The 22686-nt window shown below is 35.6% G+C and overlaps 2 protein-coding genes across 10 annotated transcripts in view; one reads left to right on the top strand and one right to left on the bottom strand.

The window, feature by feature from the left end:
* The window catches only part of PTBP3 (polypyrimidine tract binding protein 3), a 121762-nt gene extending 99566 nt beyond the window's left edge, over nucleotides 1-22196 (top strand). For 8 of the 9 annotated variants that reach the window (XM_047699124.1, XM_047699126.1, XM_047699123.1 and 5 more), the window contains 7 exons: nucleotides 7581-7658; nucleotides 9248-9387; nucleotides 9628-9661; nucleotides 12158-12250; nucleotides 13584-13800; nucleotides 16919-16996; nucleotides 17144-22196. In XM_047699124.1, the coding sequence (XP_047555080.1) occupies nucleotides 7581-7658; nucleotides 9248-9387; nucleotides 9628-9661; nucleotides 12158-12250; nucleotides 13584-13800; nucleotides 16919-16996; nucleotides 17144-17276 (773 nt within the window). In that variant the 3' untranslated portion in view covers nucleotides 17277-22196. The remainder of the gene's footprint in view (nucleotides 1-7580; nucleotides 7659-9247; nucleotides 9388-9627; nucleotides 9662-12157; nucleotides 12251-13583; nucleotides 13801-16918; nucleotides 16997-17143) is intronic. The other variant, XM_047699121.1, reaches the window with a different exon arrangement.
* LOC125083142 (60S ribosomal protein L39) lies at nucleotides 1363-1779 on the bottom strand. Its single transcript, XM_047699129.1, has one exon. The coding sequence runs from the start codon at nucleotides 1721-1723 to the stop codon at nucleotides 1568-1570; it is 156 nt and encodes a 51-aa protein (XP_047555085.1). The 5' UTR covers nucleotides 1724-1779; the 3' UTR covers nucleotides 1363-1567.
* Nucleotides 22197-22686: the final 490 nt, after the last annotated feature.

Genomic DNA, 22686 nt, shown 5'->3' with positions numbered 1-22686 from the left:
CGTCTAACGCTGACGGAAAGCCCTCTACAGTTTCCTGTTTCCTTCAGAGTAAATGCTCACATCCTTACGTTGGATTACAAGGCCCTATATCATTCACTCCAACTTTACTTTTTGAATATTTTCTTTGATGCCCACCCCCTTGTTCTTTCTGCTTACCCAACTGACAGTCCCTCCAGATTACAAAACATGTTAGGTATGTTTCTATGACCCAGTGGGTATTTCCCTTTTTCTGGAGTACTTTTCTTTCAGATACCCTCTATTTTCTTCATGCTGCCTTCTTTTTTTTTTTTTTTTTTAAGATTTTATTTATTTATTTGACAAAGAACACAAGTAGGTAGAGATGCAGGCATAGAAAGAGAGGGAGGGAAGCAGACTCCCTGCTGAGCAGAGAGCGCAATGCGGGGCTCGATCCCAGGACCCTGGAATTATGATCTGAGCCGAAGGCAGAGGCTTTAACCCACTGAGCCACCCAGGCGCCCCTTCTTGCTCCCTTCGTTTAACCTGCCCCGACCAGCCCTCCCTCAGTACTCCTGATTCTTCCTGTTCTACTTTCTATAGTATTTGTTATCTTCTTACCTACAGTTAACTTATTTACTGTATTTTTTTCCATCACTAGAATTATGCTTCAGCGGGGTAGGTTGTTTTGTCTTTCATTTGCTTATGTTTGTGCCTGACCCAAAATAGGGGCGCCTGCGTGGCTCAGTTGGTTAAGCATCCAACCCTTGGTTTCCGCTCAGGTCATGATCGTGGATCAAGCTCTGCACTCAGTGGAGAGTCTGCTCTCTCTCTCTCTCTCTCTCCCTCCCACCCCACTTATGGGGTCTCTCTTATTAAAATATATCTATCTTAAAAAATATTTGTTAACGTTTATTACTCTGTTTTTCCTGCTGTTTTTGAAGTTTGATACTGTTTTGTATTTTCGCCTAGGATTCTTTTTTAAAGATTTTACTTAATTATTTGAGAGAGAGAGAACGAGCAGGGGGGGGAGAGGGAGAAGCAGACTCCCTCCTGAGCCGAGAGCCAATGTAGGGCTCGATCCCAGGACCCTGAGATCATGCTCTGAGCCAAAGACAGATGCTCAGCCAACTGAGCCACCCAGGCACCCCTCATCTAGGAATTTTAACTTTCATACTTACTTTATTAAAATCTAAACTGATACTGTCCCTTTTCCTTACATAATATAAAAATTTTAGGGCACTTTAATTCCTTTTACTTCTTTTACCTTTTCCTAACTCATGATATTATTGTTATGTTTTAAAATTTTTTATTTTAATCTGACAATTTGTTAGTATTGTTTTATGTAATAAATATTCACTTAGATCAAGCCATACATGACTGTAGACTTTTTTTTTTTTTTTTTTGTACAGCTCAAACGCCTCACATTTATTACCAAACCAACCGACTGGTGCAGAGCTATAGTAACAGAAAAATCTTTCGCTGATAAGTGGTATCTATTGGCCAGGCAGAAAGGTGTTTACAGGGTGATGCAATAGAACACATGATCTTCAAGTAGCTTAATTAAATACGTGGTGCCCATTAGGTGTGACATCGCGTGATGTGGGACGCCTTAGAGACCCAGCTTGGTTCTCCTCCAGTGCCTCCTCTTGGAGTTGTACCTGATTTTATTACCAGTTTTCATCCGAATCCACTGGGGAATGGGACGATTCTGCTTTTGTTTCTTGGCCAGGAATCGCTTGATTCTGAAAGTCTTGTGAGAAGACATGGTCAATTAACAGCGAGCGGCACACAACAGGATGGCAGCGAAAAGGAGAAAGAAAGAAGCAGCCGGAAGGACGTATTTAGAAGACGCACGACTGTAGACTTTTTATTCCTTCTTACAATTCAGATATGCCATCTAGGTTCACTTACCTTCTGTCTAAAGGATATACTCTAGTATTCATTAGGGAAGTCCATGGTAGCATACTTGAAGTTTTCATTTGTTCAAAAATGTCTTTATTTTGTTGTCAATTTTATTTTATTTTACTTTATTTTTTTAAGCTTAATTTGTTTTTTAGTAATCTCTACACCCAATGTGGGGTTCAAACTCATGACCCTGAAATCAAGAATCACGTGCTGTCCTGAGTGAGGCAGCCAGGCACCCCTGCTGTCAGCTTTAAAAGATAGTTTTCCTACCACAGAGTTCTAGATATTTCTAGATATAAAATATATATCTAGGTATATTTATTGTTCTTTTCAGTCAGTGTATTAAATCATTTGATGATGTCTGGTTTTCATTTTTGCTCTTAGAAAGTCAGCTGTATCAACCAAACTACTGCTTTTTTCTCTCCAGTTATTCTTCAGATATTTTCTTCATCTTCGATGTCTTGTAGTTTCAGTGTGATGTGTCTAAGGATTTATTTACTCTGATTGGAGCTTTCTTGGGCTTCTTGATTTGATGGATTGTTGCCTTTTATTGGTTCTAGAAATTATCTTTTCATATATTTTCCCTTCTCACTGTTTCTTTTCTTTGTAGAACTTTGATTTGACCTGTTATACTGTCTTACTGTATTTTGAGTGTCTCTTTTTCATATTTTCTGTTTCTTTATTTCTCTAAGCTCCATTCTGGATAATTCCTTAGGGCCTAACTTTGATTTTACAAGTGGTCTCTAAGCTATTGCTAATCTAATCTAATCTGTTGTTAAATTTGTCCAGTAATTTAGAGTTTAATAATTGTGTTTTTCATTTCTAGAAATTTTATTTTGTTCTATTTTTAAGTGTCTCCTGCCCTTCAGATATTTTTTGGCGTATCTTTTATTTCTTCAAGTGTACTATTTAAAATCTTCATCTGATAATTCTTTTTTTTTTTTTTTAAGATTTTATTTATTTGAGAGAGAGAATGAGAATGAATGAACATGAGAGGGCTAAGGTCAGAGGGAGAAGCAGACCTCTTGCTGAGCAGGATGCCTGATGTGGGACTGGATCCCGGGACTCCAGGATCATGACCTGAGCTCAACTGAGCCACCCAGGCGCCCCTCATCTGATAATTCTTATGTCTGAAATCATAGCATTTGTGTCTCTATTAGATTTTTTTTCTTCCCTCCTTCCCTCCATCCCTCTTCTTTCCTTTCCTATCCTATCCTCTCCTCTCCTCCCCTCCCTTCCCTTCCTCTCCCCTCTCCTTTCTCTCTCTCTCTCTCTCTCTCTCTCTCTCTCTCTCTCTTTCTTTCTTGTATTCATTTTACTTAGAGAATTAATTACATGAGTTCTTTGAGGCTTGGGATTGTGGTATGCTCCTCCAGAGAGAATTTGTCTGAAACACTAAAGGCTCTGCGTTTGGGACCAAACACAGATTTAGACCATTTCAGTCTAAATCCACAACTTTATTTTTTATTTTGGATTCCTAAGAAATATGAATTTGAGCTGCAAATTGGCAGAGCTTGCATTTGGTTAGAACTTTTCAGAAATGCATTTGGTTAGAACTTTTCAGAAATTTTTTTGTTCCTTCTTTGCTAGACACAAAGACACCTTTTCTTACAGTCTTCTCTGAGGGTGAGATGGGTAGGTTATTTAGGCATACACTTTTAGATTAATGCCATAAAGATCGCCTATTGACTTCCTTCCTTGAGCCAATCCTAGAATTTGCATCTTATCTACTACCCTTTGAGGCTGACAAAACCAAAGCTCTGTTTTTTTGGTATAGGTTTTTTACCTGGTTATTCTTTTTTTTTTTTTTTTCAATTATTTTTTTAATTAACATATAATATATTATTTGTTTCAGGGGTACAGATCTGTGATCCATTAGTCTTATACAATTCACAGCACTCACCATAGCACGTACCTTCCCCAGTGTCCATCATCCCTCCCTCACACCCCCTGACCTGGTTATTCTTTATCATTTTGTCAGCTGTTAGATTTTTTTAAGATCTTTTCACTCTTTCATTGGACATTTTCTGCATTAAGGATAGTCTATATTATTTAATGTGCCACTGTATTCACATTATCTAAAAACACTGTGGTTGTGCTTTTTTTTTGTTAGTACACACTCTTCATAATATTTTAAATGGCTTTATAGATTAGAAAGTGACTCATGAGTTATTTAATCATTCTCCAATTTGGACATTAAGCTTTTTTCTTTAGGGTTTTGCTATTATGAATATTACTGAAAAATGATTTCATTGGTAAAAATAGTCACAATTTTTATTGCCTTAATTCCTCTTGTGATGGTACATTTTCCAAATGTAAAATATCTATTCTTGGTCATTCAAATCTTGAGTCTTTATAAAGGTTTGTATAATATTTTCATAAAGATACTAATTCATTGTCTCTAAAGGTTACTTTGCTAAAATGCTTCTGCGTCTGCTGGAGGAGTATATATTAATGGAAACTGTCAATGATACTTCTGTCAGTTTTTTTTTTTTTTTTTAAAGATTGATTTATTTAGGGGCGCCTGGGTGGCTCGGTGGGTTAAAGCCTCTGCCTTCGGCTCAGGTCATGATCCCAGGGTCCTGGGATCGAGCCCCGCATCGGGCTCTCTGCTCAGCGGGGAGCCTGCTTCTCTTCCTCTGTCTGCCTACCTCTCTGCCTACTTGTGATCTCTGTCTGTGAAATAAATAAATAAATCTTTTTTTTTTTTTTTTTTAGATTTTATTTATTTATTTGACAGAGAGAGATCACAAGTAGGCAGAGAGGCAGGCAGAGAGGAAGGGGGAAGCAGGCTCCTCGCTGAGCAGAGAGACCGATGCGGGGCTCGATCCCAGGACCCTGGGATCATGATCTGAGCCGAAGGCAGAGGCTTTAACCCACTGAGCCACCCAGGCACCCCACTTTTGTCAGGTTTTAACAAATGTTCTTATTAATCATATTTTACTTGGAAGAAACTACTTAAAATTTATCCCTGTTAATTGTTTGACAGTTCTTTTTTTCATTGCTATTTTTAGCATTCTGTGATACTTCCCTCAAAATCTTTCCTTATTTAAAAAAATTTTTTTCCCTTCTCTAAAACCTACCACTAGTCTTCTGACCCACAACCTCACAATCCCCCCCATAGCCATCTGTTACTAGTTTTTTTGTGTTTTAAAAAATCCTCCTTGGGGCGCCTGGGTACCTTAGTTGGTTAACGTCTACCTTTGGTTCAGGTGACCTGCATCAGCTCCCTGCTCAGGGAGCTGCTTCTCCCTCTGCCTGCCCCCCCCTCTGTCAAATGAATAAATAAAATCTAAAAACAAAAACAAAAAAACCTCCTAACCCCCCGCACATCTCAGTGGTTTATAGCAATTAACATTTATTTCTCTCACTCTCCTGACATTTATGCAGCTGTGAATCCGTTCTTGCAACAGCCTTTCACGTGTATTTCACGTGTATCCAGGGCTCAGGCCGAAAGTGTCACCGCATTTGAGAAGTGACATTCTTGTGGCAGAGAGTAAAAAAATAGTGTAAACCCATAGTGCCTCTCGAAGCTTCTGTGTAGAGAGGGTGGTATATGTCATATCTGTGTACTCACATGATTTTAAGTGCAGTGGGAATTGCATAAAAATATGTGGTACTGGGGACGCCTGGGTGGCTCAGTTGGTTAGGCATCCAGCTCTTGATTTCAACTTAGGTCATGATCTCAGGATGGTGAGATCGAGCTCCTCATCAGCTCTACGCTGCAGGTGGAACCTGCTTAGGATTCTCTCTCCCTCTCTCTTTCTCTTAAAAACAAGTGTGGTATTTAAGTCATAGTACTAGCCAGAGTATATCACAGAAGGGACAAGTAAATACTTGTCAACAGTAATACAGTCTGCTGTATCTCTCATGTTTAACTTCCTGGTGTAAATTTTCGTAATTACTCATATCCATATTGAAGCTTCTTTGTGAAGTCTTCCTTTATGCTTTAAATATAGTTATTTCTGTTTTAAAAATGAATCATTTTATCTGTGATCTTGAACGTACTTAATGTAAGTTTATCAAGAACAGATTCTTGTCTGCTTTGTTAGTGCTTCCTCAGCAATAGAAGAATGCTTGACTCACAACGTGCTTTCAGTAAATGTTATGTTTCTCTTCCTATTTCATCACTTCTGTCACTTACCTCATTTTTTCTATTTTCATTCATTGTCAGTTTCCCTTGCTTGCTCTATCCCTGAAGTCTCTTAATGACTATATATTTTCTTTATTTTAATAAATCATAACTGCATATTTAAGGAATTCTGTTAACTCTTTTTAAAGAAGAGAATAAACTTTTTGAGCTTTTAGCTCCTCTGGAAAATATAGCCTACGTATTTCTTCCCATAAAATGCTCATCACCTTCTCATTAAAAAGAGAAAAGCAACACTCCCCTTGACTCTTAAAATCTCACTACTCACTATTGTTCTAAAATTTCTTTACTTCTTACATTTCTCATTCTCTTTGACTTTTATTGAGCCCCTACCCACTTAAATGCTATTCCTCTAGATCCTGAGAAATTATAATTCACTGTTCTGTTTTTTCTTTCTAAGTCTCTTCTCTTTTTTCTTAAAATATTCTTCCTTCCTCTACCACTTAAATGTACTATTACTCCCAGGTTCTATTTTTAACTCTCCATTTTTTGTCTTCTCTTGTATGTATGTGTTTCTTAGGGTGCATGCTCAAGCAGGAGGGAGGGGGAGTAGGGAGGAGCAGCAGAAGGAGAGGGCCAGAGAGAATCTTAAGTAGGCTCCATCCAGCATGTGGGGCTGGATCTCAGGACCCTGAGATCTTGACCTGAGCTGAAATCATGAGTCAGACCCTTAACCAGTGGAGCCACCCCAGGCACCCCATCCTTTGTCATTTTTAGTAGAACTCTCATTCATGTGGTTTTCACATTTGTTTCTACATAGATGATTTATGAATCTGTGTCTTAACACTAGTTAATTTCTGAATTTGCCTTATTTCCACTTGTGTCTTGCCATCACCTCAATCTTGACATGTCCAAAACCAAATTGTTTCCTACTAATTGATTCCTCCCGTTGGAACTAACTCCTGTTTCTGTTGCTGGTGCATAGTCACCAGGCTTCTGAAAGGAAAGGGAAGGATACCAGCATTTGTTTGGCATCTGGGATACACTAAGCATTGTGCTTTTCAATTATATCATGTCCAGCTCAGGTTTTATCTCCTGAGAAATCTTCAAACAATCACAGTGGATCCTCTGTGATCCCTTCTTAGACCACTTATAGTATTTTGTGTTTAAACCACTAGATCCTCAGTATATAAATCTCCAATAATTTATATTTTTTGTTTGTAAGCCTTTCAAAAACAGCGATTTTAATTTCGTATTTCTTTTCATCAAAACAGTACTCTCTAGGTACAGTACATTTTAATAAATATTTGACATTTTTCACAGAGAAACTGTGCTCTCAATAAGGGCTCTCAACCTCAGTAACAAAACTAAAAAAATGAAAATGAAATAACCAGTAACACAAAACTAAACAGCAAAGCTGGACTCGTGAACCTCGGACCCAGCTGAAAGGGGTTAGTCTCTAGAAGGGGCAGAGGCTCTTTACGTATACATTAAGAAGCACCTGTTGAACAAATCTTAACAGTATCTCTTTATGAATAATATACCATCTTGAGGTTTTTTTATATTGCTTTGATAACCATATTTATAGAGGTAAAATTATTTACTTTAGCTTCTCTTCCCCCACTAGGTGCACCAGGTATAATTTCTTCACCCTATGCAGGGGCAGCTGGATTTGCCCCGGCCATTGGATTTCATCAAGCTACAGGTGATTTTTTTAAAGTTGAATTTGAAATGGCTTTGTCATCATCTATATGTTCTAGGAACTTATCAAGATGAAAAATAGCACCATATTCGAAGGATTTACAATAAAAGGGTTATGTATATCAACCATAGAAGTGGCTCATCGTAGGGATTCCTGAGTGGCTCAGTCGGTTAAGCGTCTGCCTTTGGCTCAGGTCATGATCCCAGAGTCCTGGAATTGAGTCCCACATTGGGCTCTCTGCTCAGCAGGGAGCCTGCTTCTCCTTCTGTCTGCTGCTCTCCGTGTCTGTGCTCTCTCTCTAACAAATAAAATGAATAAAATCTTTTAAAAAAAAAAAAAAAAGTGACTCATCGTATGATGCTCAGCTTCCTTGTCCTTATGAATAATTCCCTGTGGTTCCATTTCCAGCCCCCCAGGTTCCAGTGTATGTTCTGTATCATTTATATTATTGGTACAGATTATGATAGGTTGACTGTATTAAGTAACCTTACATTTGCCCTTTGGATTCCTGTATAAAATGTATAAACTACTTATGTCTTTGCTGATAAGCTTATCAATTGTCCAAATGTTGGATAGACCTGTGTCTTACTTAATTTGTGTTCTTAATGCCTTTGATGGCATTCAGTACATTCTATGCAGTCAGTAAACACTTCAGTTATTTTTGTAAAAGATTTTATTCATTTATTTGAAAGAGGGAGAGAGAGAGAAAGAGCATGACTGGGGTGAGGGGCAGAGGGAGAAGCAGACTCCACACTGAGCAGGGAGCACAATGCAGGGCTCAATCCCAAGAACCTGAGACCATGACCTGAGCCAAAAGCAAACATCCAATAGCCTGAGCCACCTAGGTACCCCAGTAAATATGCAAATTAATAAATATTTACTATACAGCATATTTGTAAATCCTTTTTTATGTCACTGATAGTTTCAGAGGATTGCCATAGAGAGTACACATGCTGCTTGTAGTAGGGGATATATAGTTTTTAGCTAATAGAGATAATTAAGAGATAGCAGTTGGTTAATATTTTGATAATGACTTCTCACTCTTCCAAATAGTAAGTGAAATGAATTTGATCATAACTTAAGGAAAAGAAGAAAAATTACTTTATGGTTTTGTCTCCAGTGCCTAAAGAAAACACTGAGGTTGCTGATTAAAAGTGATACAGTGTTAATCCTGGTGTACTTATTACATTTCCAGTTTCCAACTGATTAATGAGTATAACTCTGTTTTAAATTGCAACATAGATCCTTTCTGTACTAATCTTTACATTTCTGTCCCTCCAATTTTGGGAATTTTAAGTACTCTCTGATGGAGAGTATGACATGTGACTAAAAGGGAAAGAGTAATAAGGTTGACGTTTAAGTTTTATGTTTTTGGTGGTTTTAAGTCATCTTAATGTATGTCAAAGAATAAGGAACTTGACTCCTAGACTAACTCTGTAGGGCAGGAAACTGGCCTTTGATATCCTTATGGTAGATTTGACACATTTTCTTCTATATTTTTGCTTTCATCTTCATTTATTTACTTAAGATATATCCAGTGTTGTAATTCCCCAGATAACCAATATATGAAATGCTTTTGATGTTTTAAAAAGGATTATCAGTCCCAGCTGTTCCTGGAGCTCTGGGCCCTCTCACAATCACCTCCTCTGCTGTCACTGGAAGGATGGCTATTCCTGGGCCTGGTGGTATACCAGGAAATTCTGTTCTGCTTGTCACCAATCTCAATCCTGATGTGAGTTTGAAAGTATTATATAATTTTAGTCTTTTAGACAGCGGAATAGTAGGGAGTGGGGTTATATTCAAATGAAAATGTTTACATTTGTTTCAAGGATTTTTATTAAAGTTTATCACTAGTATATATAGGAAAATATAAAATCAATGCTTTACACAAAGTCAACTGCTGTTTTTACAGGTAAACTTCCTTTAAATTTTTACTTGGACACTTATAATTTGTGTTATCCTTTTCAAACAGCTTATCACACCACATGGGCTTTTTATCCTGTTTGGTAAGTTCTTCTTTGCTCTTTTTGATGTCTATGGTGTGGATTAAATATATTTCATCATTCAGTAATATTTATCAGTTATCTCTATGTGCCAAGTAGTGTATTTGACACTGAGGGTAGAATAGGAAGTAAGACTTAGTAATTACAGTTACAGTAGAGTTTTATAAAAAGGGAAATAGAGATTGTAATGGGAACATGGAGATGGGAATCAAAGATAGTGTACCAAAAGAAATGATAGTTAAGCTGACTTGTGAAAAATGAGTAAGCATTAGTTAGCCAGAAAGAAAGGGCGAGTGTCCTTTCCCAGATACTAGCAGTAGATGAGAGGGCTCCTAGAACATGGAAGTGAAGGAAACCCCACCCCCCCAGTGGAAAGTATAGGGGAGGTACATGTGCAATATGGGCAAGGTCATAGGAAGAGCTTTGTAAACTAAATTAAGGAGCTTGATTTTGAACCTAAGAACAGTGGGAAACCATTGAATAGTTTAAAGCAGGCAAGAGGTCAGATGAAATTCAAGTTTTAAAAAATGAGATTGAGGTTTTAAAAGGTCTCCAGACCTTCTAATATGTTCTTCTCTCAGTTAAAAAAAAAAAAAAAATTAGCATGTACTCCTAACTTATATATGATTATTTATAAACTTTATCCATCTTTCACTGTACTCATGTACAGTATAATATGTACAAATATAAGAGCAATACAATAAGTAATACAATAAGTCAGCATTTTAAAGCTTTTTACTGATGAAAATTTTCATAAAAAACATTAACATATAGTGAAAAGTATGATTTAACATGCTTCATTATTTTCAAAAATCTTTTCCATTTTGATTTAGTATTCCTGGATCTGATTCCAAGTTCACTTTATTTTAGTACTTGATCTTAATGTTTGTCATAACTAAGAAAGATAGCTCATAAAGACAAGTGATTTTAGTGGAAATGTTTCATTGTCACTGTGCCTAATTAAGTATGATACTAATATTTCAGTCTAATCCACTTACTTTTGTTTTACGTACCTAGAGAAGCTCCATTTTTTCTCTTGTTAAATTGGTTGATGTCGAAAACTGTTGGCATTAGAATTTTTTTAAGCAGGTGGGTTTAAAACTCACTGGTACTCTTTATTTGGAAGTTTTATTAGGATGGAAAATTGTTTCAAAATTTTGAGTGGATAATTGAATTTTTAAACAGTCTTTTTGAGATAGAATTTATAATCCTACCGTTCACCTGCTTCAGGTATTATTACATCATTGATTTTTAGTAAATTTACATTGTTTTACCCTCTTTACCACAGTCCAGTTTTAGAACATTTCCATCACCCCACAGAGATCCTTCATACTCATTGGAATTACTTTGGAAGTTTTTATTCATGACACGTTCATGTAATTTTCAATAACAAAATTAGGTATTAATGATAAATTTTCACATGTCTCTTTAATAGCTAAAGTACATTCTTTCTAAAAGCTAATTTCTTATTCGTTTAAAAAAATGTCACCCTCGGCTTTCAAATTGTATGTTATTTTTTAAAGAATATTTGTTTCAGATACTCACCATTTCTAAGAAGGACAGCATGTTTGGAATGCTTGTCTTTTTGTTTTAAATCTAAGTTCAGTTGCTCTTAGGTGCTTACCCACAAGATAACCAGCACTCTTGTGTGCCTTGAAGATTTTCAGTTATTCTCTCATCACATTACAAAGTATGATCATGGTGCTACTTGCTTAAGGTTCTTATTTTTATTATATTGGTGATACACTATAGCATATAAACTGCAATGTATTTTGGTATACTGAATTTTAAAAAGAGAGAATACTCTTCTTATAGAAATTTCTGCCTGTAATGTCATGTATATATTAAAAATTAGTAAGGTGTAGCTTTTCATATTGGCTCATATAAGCAAATCAGTATAAATATGAGTTTGATTATTTTCCCCCTACATCCCAATGAATCATTTTGCCAGTCCTTCGGAATATGGGATCCACTTTGGGGAAGACAGGAATTGGGGTCAGTTAGAAGGCTATTAGGATAGTTCAGGTGTGAAATGATGATGGCAGTTTTGATGGTAATGAGGATGGGAATAAGTAGACAAATGTAAGAGATAATTTAGGCCATAAAGTCAATGGGTACTGGTGATTGATCAGATGTAAAATTTTAAGGAAAGGGAGAAATTAAAAGATGACTCCCAAGTGTCTGAATATGTGAATGATGATAATATTTATTAGCAGAGTTAGTGAACACTGGAAGCAGGGAGAAGAAAGAGGAGATGAATCTGTTTGGGATGTACTAAATTTGAAGTGTTTATGGGACATCCAAGTGAAAATGATTGATTGAGTAGATTAAAAGATCTGAAATAGAAGAGATACAAATTTGGGTTCACATGTGTGGAATTGCCCAGAGAATATATATAAGATGAGAAAAGAAGCCTTCTTTAAATGTATTTGTAATATTAAACATTACGCAGTCAGGCATTAAGATTTTTAATAAAATTGTTTTTGTCTTTTCAATTAGGAGTATATGGTGATGTACATCGAGTGAAGATTATGTTTAATAAGAAAGAAAATGCTTTGGTTCAGATGGCAGATGCGAGTCAAGCTCAGCTAGGTACTGACGATTAATAATAGTAATGATAACCTGCCCCTTTTGTATGTGGATTTTCCTATAAAATAAACTTATAGGTAGTAGGAATATGATTTTACTGAAGAGTACCTCTTTATGCAAATGTCTTCATTATTATTTGGGCCTGCTTATAGTTTAAGATTTAAAAATACTTATTACTGTTTGAAGTCTGAAGTTCATTCATCTATTTGAAAATATTGTTGATGTTTAGAACTTTGACTCTAGGGACACCTGGGAGGCTCAGTTGGTAAAGCATCTGCCTTTGGCTCAGGTCATGATATCAGGGTCTTGGGATCAAGTTCCACATCCGGCTCCCTGCTCAGTGGAGAGTCCACTTCTCCCTCTTCCTGCTGCTCCCCCTGCTTGTGCTCTCTCTCTCTCTCTCTCTCTGACAAATAAGTGAATAAAAAGAACTTTGACTCTAGGATTTTTCCATTAAATATAAACTAATAAATGCAACTTGTTTTATTTAATTTTTGTTCGTTTATTTATTTGTTTTTCTTCCAAATTAAGTTTTCTGCAGTTATTTCATGACTTAAAAGTTTGTGCAAACTTCTTAATGATAGTGCAAGAAAATGGCATTCTGTGGTCTTATTGTTCATTGTTAAAGTGGCTGTTAAAAATATTACTACTTAACTAGGGCGCCTGAGTGGCTCAGTGGGTTAAGCCTCTACCTTCGGCTCAGGTCATGGTCTTGGGGTCCTGGGATCGAGCCCAGCATCAGGCTCTCTGCCCAGCGGGGAGCCTGCTTCCCTCTCTCTCTCTCTCTGCCTGCTTCTCTGCCTATTTGTGATCTCTCTCTCTCTCTGTGTCAAATAAGTAAATAAAATCTTTAAAAAAAAATCACTATTTAGATTTTTTTATTAAAAAAAAAAAAAAAATGTGTTCCCAAGGGGAACCTGGCTGGCTCTGTTGGTAGAACATGCGACTCTTGATCTGAAGTTTGTGAGTTCAAGCGCCATGTTAGGCACTTAAAAAAAAAAAAACAAAAACAAAACTGTTGCTTGAGAGTAAACTACCTTTATTCAGTAACCATTTCCTGAGCACTTGTTATGTTCTCTGCACTATGGAACTTTCTAGCACTCTGCTAAGAAGACGATTATTTTTTAAAGATTCCCTCTCTTCTATTATAGTCAAGTAAAGTCATTTAATACATTTCTGTATGTAAGAGTTTTTTAATTTAAAACCCTTTTAACCCTCATAACTGGCAATATAATCTTAAGTGACTAAATAAAAGGAATTTATGATAATTTAGACAAATTTTACAGTGACTCTATCTTAATACCCAGACTTTTCTTATTTTCTTCCTATATGCCAGCAATGAACCACCTGAGTGGACAGAGACTTTATGGAAAAGTACTTCGTGCTACACTGTCCAAACATCAGGCAGTTCAGCTTCCTCGAGAGGGACAAGAAGACCAAGGTCTGACTAAGGATTTTAGCAATAGTCCTTTGCATCGCTTTAAAAAACCTGGCTCTAAAAACTTCCAGAATATCTTTCCACCATCAGCTACCCTGCATCTTTCCAACATTCCGTATGTACCTAATTATTTATTATTCATTTAGATGATTAATTATGTTTTGAGAGAGGTAGAAACTCTGAAATTATTCTAATGTAGCAATTATCCTAGTCATTAATTTCTTGTGAGACATGGTTTATTTGCCATCATGTCTTAAGGTATATCTTTAGTCATACACTCTAAAAGTGAAAGGTAAAATTTCTTTCCATATAGGGAATTAGCAACTAGTTACCTCTCAGTTTTAAAAAGGCATTAAAATAAGTTTGTGCAGGGACACCTGGGTGGCTCAGTGGTTGGGCATCTGCCTCTTGGCTCAGGTCATGATCTCAGGGTCCTGGGATTGAGCCCTGCATCGAGCTCCACGCTCAGTGTGAGGAGGGGGGCAGTCTGCTTGTCTCCCTCTCTCTGCCCCTCTCTCAGCTTGTACTGTCTCTCTAAAATAAATAAATAAATCTTTTCTAAAGAAAAGTTTGTATGGAAATATTCCATTGGTACATACTTGTTCATCTCTTTGTATAGAATTAAAGGATTAACGAGCATAGGAAAATCAAATACTTTGTGTCTAAAAATATGGGGAAAATGAAGTTTCTAGTATTTATCTACAAGTTGCAAAGCCATATATATGAAAAAAATTGTTAAAGCCATGTATGTGTTAATTACTTAAAAGCTAAAAATTACTTTATTGTGACCACTCTCTGTTAAACAGTGTTGTAGTAGACTTGTTCTTTACTCATCTTCTAACTCAGGGATTAGCAAACTACAGCCCACAAGCCAAATCCATGTGTTTTTATATGGCCTGTGAGCTAAAATTGATTTTTACATTTTTAAATGGTTGGGGGGGGGGGGTGGGAAGCAAAAGAGAAGTATTTTGTGATTTGAGAAAACTATATAAAATTTCAAATTTCACCTTCCAAAAATAGTTTCAGGGCAGATAACTACACTCATTCATTTACATAGTGTCGGGTTGCTTTTGAGCTACAACAGGATAGCTGAATAGTTGCAGCAGAGACTCTGTGACCATTGTGTGGCCCTTTATAGAAAGCATCTTGTAATCCTTGATCTAATTCTTGAAATCCTTGACCTTTGAAGATGGCAGTTGTGTATAACTTACTCTAATACATGAAGAGGGAATGAACTTTGGAGAGGGTGGGGTAAAAGCTGTGGGATATGCTTGTATATGCCCGTGTGAGTGGAAATTGAAAGACTGAGGGAATGGAGGAGGGTAAAATTCTAGAACATTATTGAGAATAAGAATGGGGATGAATAGGAATAGAAAATAACCACTCAAAATAATATGGAATGCTTAGGCTGCCAGCTAGTCTCTGGTTAGGCTACCTGAAGGAACCTTGAATCTGAACTGGACAGCAGCTCAAACCTCATGCCAGATAGGAAACTGGAGGAGTCACTTAAGGAAAAACTCAAGATTACATGGACTTAGAAATGTAGCAGCTAATCATTATGGAGTCAGGTAGAGGAGCAACATACTTAGATACCAAGACAGACTCCTGTCATTGTTACCTTCTTAAATACATTATCTAGGGACTGGTCTCAGTTACAACATACAAAAGACGTGTAGGCAGAAGAGGGAAAGGACATTCATATTTTTTTGAACGTCTGCCACATTCTGGGCACCATGCTGGTAACTTACATGTGCTACCTCATTTAATCTCCATATAATAACCTTTTTTTAATGTGTAAGATATACATATATCATAAAATTGATCATCTTAATCATTTTTGAATGTGCTGTTCAGTGTACATTCACATTTTGTATTCCTGTTGTATAGCCATCACATCTGTCCCATCTACAGATTCTTGTCATTATCCCAAACTGGAGCTCTCTACCTGTTGAACAATAATTCCCCATTTCCCTCTATACCCCAGGCCCTGGGTAACAACTATTCTGTCTCTGTCAATCCATGCATGGTAAAGTCATTAGTTTCATTTATCAGTGAAACTGAGAGTCTCAGTTTAAGTACCTTACTCAGAGTCATATACCAATGAATGAGAAATAGAATGTGAACATAGATCTGTCTCCCTGCAGATCCAGTCATTGTTCTACCATGCCATCCTTACTGTCTGTCATGAGATGAAATACAGTCTTCTTAAGACATTATGGCAGTTAAATCATCTCATAAGAAATTAGTGAAAGAGGAAAACTGCTGTGTTAGAATAATTTAGTCAGTTGACCCTTATGTGATAGGCCACTGTATTAGTTATCTACTGCTACATAAGAGACTTCCCTAAAACTTAACAGCTTATCAAAATAGTAAATGTTTATTATCTCATATTGTTACTAAGAGTCAGGAATCCTGAAATGGCTTAGCTGGGTTGTTTGATTAAGACTCTCTTGTAAATTTGAAGGCTTTATTGGGGCCAGAGGCTCTACCTCCCAAGTAGTTAACTTACTTATGCCCTTAGTTGCTGACAGGCAGCCTCAGTTCCTTGCCACATGGTCTCCATTTGGCTCAAGCGTCCCCATGAAATGGTAGCTGGTTTCTTCCAAAGCTAATAATTCAAGGAGGGCAGGATGGGAATTAGAATGTTTCTCAGCCTTAGAATTCAAACAAGTCATTTCTACAGTACCGTAAAGGTTAGAGAGGACATCTCTTTGTTATGGGAAAGGAGTATTTAAAGGCCTGAATACTAGGAGGCAATAATAATAGGGACCCACCTTAGAGCCTAGTTCCCATATACATGTATTCAGAATTACCCTAAAAGCCTTTGAAAATGTAGAACTCTGGTGGTCTATAGCCAACAAGTCGGAACTGGGAAGTAACTTTGGTAATATTAGAAGTAACTTTGGAAATCCATGAGTTAATTACTGAAGTCAGTCATATGGGTATTTATCCCTTTAAAAGAAATATAGATACATTTTTCTTTTTCTTCTTTTTCTTTATATACCTGCTTATATCTTATGCAAAAGATTTGAGACCAGATTACATTGCTGAGGACATGTATGTGTCAATCTTGAACATCTTTCGGGGTACTTCCGAATCGTGTCTTCATTGAATGGCTTTATTGTCTTTAAAATGTGAGATACTCTGGAGATTTGGCAGTTGTAGCAGTTAATCTTTGGTTCATGTGAGAATTTGGGCTAAGGTAGTTGATGCTCTCTCTCATGTTTTCACAGCCCTTCTGTTACAGTGGATGATCTGAAGAACCTTTTCACAGAAGCGGGATGTTCAGTGAAGGCTTTTAAATTCTTTCAGTAAGTCAGTGCTTTCAAGAAATACATTAACATTATTTAATGTGGTATGCAGATTTTTAAAGTACTTTAATGAAGTCTTTAGAGGGTTGGGAAGAATTGTAGGCAAACTGAATTCTATATACTTTTTGTTTCTTATATTATTTTCAGAAAAGATCGCAAAATGGCACTCATTCAGTTGGGATCTGTGGAAGAAGCAATCCAGGCCCTCATTGAGCTTCATAATCATGATCTTGGAGAAAATCACCACCTCAGAGTTTCCTTCTCAAAATCTACAATCTGATTTTTCTGTGAATTTTTCTCCTAAGACTGGACCATAATTTCAGTAAAACCTTCAGACATAGACTGAAGCAGCTCAAGACCAATTCTGCCTCTTTCACAAAAGTAACTCTGGTTTGATATTCAAGTATATACAGAAAATCAAGGGATATTCTTTTCTTTTTCTTCTTTTTTTCCATTTTTCCCCCCCTTGCCAGGATGTGATCAAAGGTTTGTTTTTGCTTTGTAGCATAGTTTCTAATGAAAATAACCTTCAGGAAATTTTTTTTTTTTTTTTTTTTTTTTTTTTCCGAAAATTTAATTCCCTATACTAAGTTAGATTTCAAGAGGACAGACTTTCTTTTAGTTTGGGTCCAGATCAGCCTTATAAAACATTTCTAAAATCCTTTGTACTTTGGAAAAATTTAAACATACAGACTTTTAAAATTACTTACAACCAGGTTTTTAACTTTATGATTCAGAAGTTCAACCCCTATAGGAAATTAGGTTCACTTATAAATTATATTAATTATTTAGCATATATTGATAGGTATACACAAACAAATTGGGTTGTATTGGAAGAAAATTTATAAACTTGCATGTTTTCCTTCAATGGTTTCTTTTTTTCACTGCAGGACACTCCTTGGAATAATACATATCTTTAATTTTTTAAAACTATTTGGAGAAATGAAGTGTCTCAGTTGTCCCCAAGGAAATTAAATAGAATCCAAGATCTATTAAGGTGTCAAAATAATTATTAGTTTTATTAGGAAAAATCATGGTTTAAATTTCAAAATGACACTATTTGCTGAGTAATATGATCTTGGAAAATTTAAAAAGAAAATCCTACTTATAAACTACTTTTTTATAATTGTTTTCAGAAAAAAAAAAGTTTACAGTCTTAAGGAAAATATTCAGGTCTATCATATGGTTTGACAGATTTTTTAAAAGTTATTTTTGGTAAGGTCTTATTTTAGAAAAACATTAATCTCAAGGGTTTTTTGTACCACTATAATCTCTAATACTTATTCAGAATTACTGTGTATTTACTTAATTTCTTATTATGTGCCTTATTATGTGCTTATGATATAATAGGTTAGAATTTTATCTAAATATCTTGAAAGCTATATCGTGGGCTTGGTGAGCATTTTGTTTTTCTTTCCCTGTTTTGGTAAGGATTTTAAAGTTTTTTCATTGCAATTTTAAGTGGTTTTCAATAAGTAATAGTTTTTATTCAAATTTTTGGTGCTTTGGTGCAGAGATGGGGTAGGGAAGGGTGAATGGTTTGGGTAATAACTTAGTGCACACCTGTAGGCCTCTTTACATTGTGACCAGTAGTGGTCGTGCAGTCCTTGACAGAGCATACCAGTTTGGTACTATAAAATGCAATCTCAGTTTCTGGATCTTGTCTAATCTTTCTCACTCATTAGAATTTGTCTCAGGATTACTTGGTTTTTCTCAGTTCTCAAGTGACATGCTTTTCTTTGTTACTATAACTTCATTACTGAGTGCCCTGCCTACATGGAATATGACGAGGTGGGGTCCTTTTTCATACTCTGTCCCTCTCTGTGGTTGAGTGTAAGAATACATTTTCATGTTGCTTCAGTGATTATATAATGTAAAATTATTTCTTTTTAATTAGAAACTTTACGTTCTTTAATTTTTTTCAGTGCTTGATCGGATTTTTTTAAGAAGCAGAGTTTAGTAAAGGGGTCATTTTTGTCCATCCTTTTTACAGTTTTTAGATCCTCAGAGTAGCTCATCTCACCTTCAAAAATTTCCATTTCTTTGCTATATTTCAACCATTAGCTTGAATGTTGAAAGATTATTTCAAAAAATTGGAGACTACAGGAAATACCATAGATTATTAAAAAGCAGAATTCACTCAACACTGAGCAACAGGTAGTTGGTACATAGAATAGGAAGGAGGACACTAAATTGAAACCTTTCAAATGAATCCATTTTAGCATTGACTGAATAGATAGGTATAATCATTTATATAGTTTTTATTTTTTTCACTTAATGTGTTTTTACTAAAACACTTGAGTAAGGGGGGAGGGGAAAAAAAACAAAAATTTTTTGAGAAATCTCCCAAAATTTGCTTCTTTTTTCCAAGCATACAAGGCACTATTATAATTGTCAGTGACACATTAAATTGGATTATTTTGTTTGCTTTGAGTTAGGAATTACTGTGTGATTTAATTCATGGTTCTCATAGCATTCAGTGTCAGTGTAGCAGATGGGAGATCATAATAGCATTGAATGTAATTTTGAAGTAGGGAATGGCCTTTAAATCTGAGGGAGACATTTGAATCCTTTTCAGGGAGTTTGTGTGAGTGTGTGTGTGTGTGTGTGTGTGTGTAGATAAATATATATACATACATGCACTCTTCTGTGTTGTACATACATATGCACAGTACATACATTTTAATTTATTGACAAAATCAGATTAAGATTTGGAAAAGAGATATTCTTATCTAAAATAGTATGCTTGAAATCATCAGTTTGGGTCTGAAATTAGCTCTAGTGCATGGATATCGTCCATATGTTATTTGCCGTTTGAATTATAGAGGTCTACAGTATTTGTTTTGGCATAGTATCTGTAGAAAGATTTTAAAATATCAGGGTAGTGGAAAAACTAGATCTTCGTACTTTTGTTTTGGCATGCATTTATTCAGTATCTCCTGAATAATGTTTATTTTTGCTGTTGAGCTGTCATAGTATCCTATTTTTAAGTTCATTTACTTTAAGGAGTATTGTCTTACCACTTTTGGAAGTGTCTTGACTTTTACACAAAGTATATATATTCAGGTCTTCAAAAAATAGCAGTACACGTTCAGCAGTAGCAATTTATGCCAAAAATTTTTACTTTGAGATTTTAATAACTTGTGTAGCAGTAAAATGTGTTTTGTGTGAGATATAAATAGAAAAATGTCCCAGTATCTTAATATCTTAATTGATAACTTACTGGAGAGTATCATAACTCCTAATAGCTCCTATAGAATGCTATAAATTATTTAAGACTAGGTAATCAGTTATTTTTAGTCATGTTTCTGATTGTGTTGTTAAAAGTTGCAGATCTCACAATATTTAGAGACTGAATTTCTGCCTGCTTAATTCCTTCTGGGAGCAATGCCTTCTTCGGTACCACCTAGGATGATGATCATTGGTTCTACTTCAGTTGATAAAAAGTTAACTCTCATTATTGTCTCTGTTCATTTCCATACAAACTTTTCAAAGCTTCCATGTCATTAGGCAGCAAAATTTATATAGTGAATATATTTTCATGTAATTTGTTTCCACTGAATATTGTTGGAGGAAAGATGACAAACTCAAAAGTATGTGTTTTCCCTGAATGACTCACTTAAAAACCCTAAGTTTGCCAAACTATCACTCTGTCTCTTTGAAAACCAGTGTGTACTGCTATTTTTAAAACCAAAAAGACAGCATGACTATGCGTAAAAGCATTTTTCTTAGCCTTTCCTTTGTCTTGATCAGTTGTTAACAAGAATAAAACTGCCAGACTTTAAATAGTCTACTATTGTGCTACAAGAAATACAGTTTAGATTGCACAAGTTTTCCTTTAAAGAAGATAGAACTCAACTGTCCTTCAAAAGAGCTGTGTTGTTATCTGTAAGACTATTTGCAGTCTTTTTTCACAGCAAATTCTAACAGTTAGTTATGAATGGTTTAAAAGTAGAAAATTACTAAAAAGTTTGGGGAGTTTTATAGAGGGAGGAAAACAAAACAGGACCAAAGTTTATGTGCCTTCTTCAGTAGTCTTAATTGACCTTTTCTTCCTATTTGAGACTAAGGTAGTATCAGTATTCTGGTTTTCAGGAAATACGTACTATATAGTTTTAAAAGAATGTTATCCCACAGACTATTCATACAAGCAAAGAATTGTAACTGTATAAATGAAATCTCAGTTACACTTTTGCCTTTATCCCATAATATTCATTCTATAGCATTGTGCAGGTCCAAGAATGAGCTGCTCTACATCTTTGTGGTAGTCATTTTAGTTTTTGTAACCTGAAGCATATGTTCCAGAGAACAGGGATATCTGTCTGGTCCAGTGACCTTGGTGATAATAGTCATGATTGAAAGCTGCTTATAGCAAGCTTAAGTCAGCACTGTAAACAGATTTTGTTGTGTTATTTTCAGTTTTTGAATCTGTGTAGTAGTTGTATTAACAAATATTTAAATAGATATTTTTGATGTCATTTAAAAAAAAACACTCTGGCCTTTTCCCCCCTTACCATTATTAACCAGATCTTTTAAAAATTCATCCCACATTCAGAAAGTACTAATTATAGGTTGCTGACCAAGCAAAGTTTTGCATCAAAATGTCACCTCATTGCTCTGACCAAAGAAGACTTACTGTTCTGGTTTTAACTCCTCTCATTAAGCATTTTTTCCCAAGCTCCTTTCTGAAAGAAGACCCAGTGCAAAGCAGCCTTTACTTTCTATTTCCTGTTGGTGAATAGACTACTTAGAGAAAATGGGAGTATAAATGTGAACAGAATGGATTAGGATGACAAGGGTTGACATGGGCATTTTCAGTACTGTATTTAAGTAAAACAAAAATAGCACAGCTAGGAGCCTCTGACATTGTCTTGTGTTTTATGTGGTCTGTTCATAAAATTCCCTTTTTCAGTTTATAAGAATGTTCATCTAAGAGAAGAAAATGCTGTAAATATTTGTAACAACGTTTTTTTTAACCAGGCCAAAAAAGGAAAAAAAAAAGGTTTTTGGGAACAAGTTAACATATAAAGTGGTTTTATACAAAACATCAATTGTCTTGTATATTTTGATAAGCAGCAGTACCAGCTTTCATTTGTAACACAGTTTGTGGTGTTGGAAGAAAAGGATTCTGTGATTGTTTAAGTGAATTATGTTATAAATGCAAAGAGAAGATAAAATATTAAAAAACATATTTTCTAAATGCGTAGTGCATGGTTAATTCAAGCTTCTGTACTCTATAGTATATTCCATTTTCATTCAGTTTGTATATTTGCTATTACTTGATAATCTCTAATCTCTTTTCCTAACAAGTATAGCATTGTAGCATGCCTTTTAATAAATGTCATGACATCTGTACTCTCTTAAAATTTTCTGTGTTCTTGTGTCTGTACTTTGGGTTTCCTCTTGTCTTACCTGTAATTCTAATGATGTCATACTTTCTTTTCTTTTTCATAGCTATCCATCTAAACTTGTCATAGTTAGAGGGAATAGCAAGCATGTATTCATACTTTAAAAACTGATAAAGCCCCAAGTCTGCTAACACCCTCTTTTAATTAAGGAGTGATTTTATTTTGAGAAGCAAAGTGCTTTTCTAATTGTCCTACAGTCAACTTCTTCTGTGGCCCTCTCCCTTTAGTACAAGTACACGTTGACAGACTGTGTGAGTTCTTTCTCTCCTTGTGTATCTGTCT

Source organism: Lutra lutra, chromosome 13, assembly GCF_902655055.1.
Source record: "Lutra lutra chromosome 13, mLutLut1.2, whole genome shotgun sequence".
Classification (NCBI taxonomy): Eukaryota; Metazoa; Chordata; class Mammalia; order Carnivora; family Mustelidae; genus Lutra; species Lutra lutra.
This window is presented reverse-complemented; position numbering and strand designations above follow the sequence as displayed.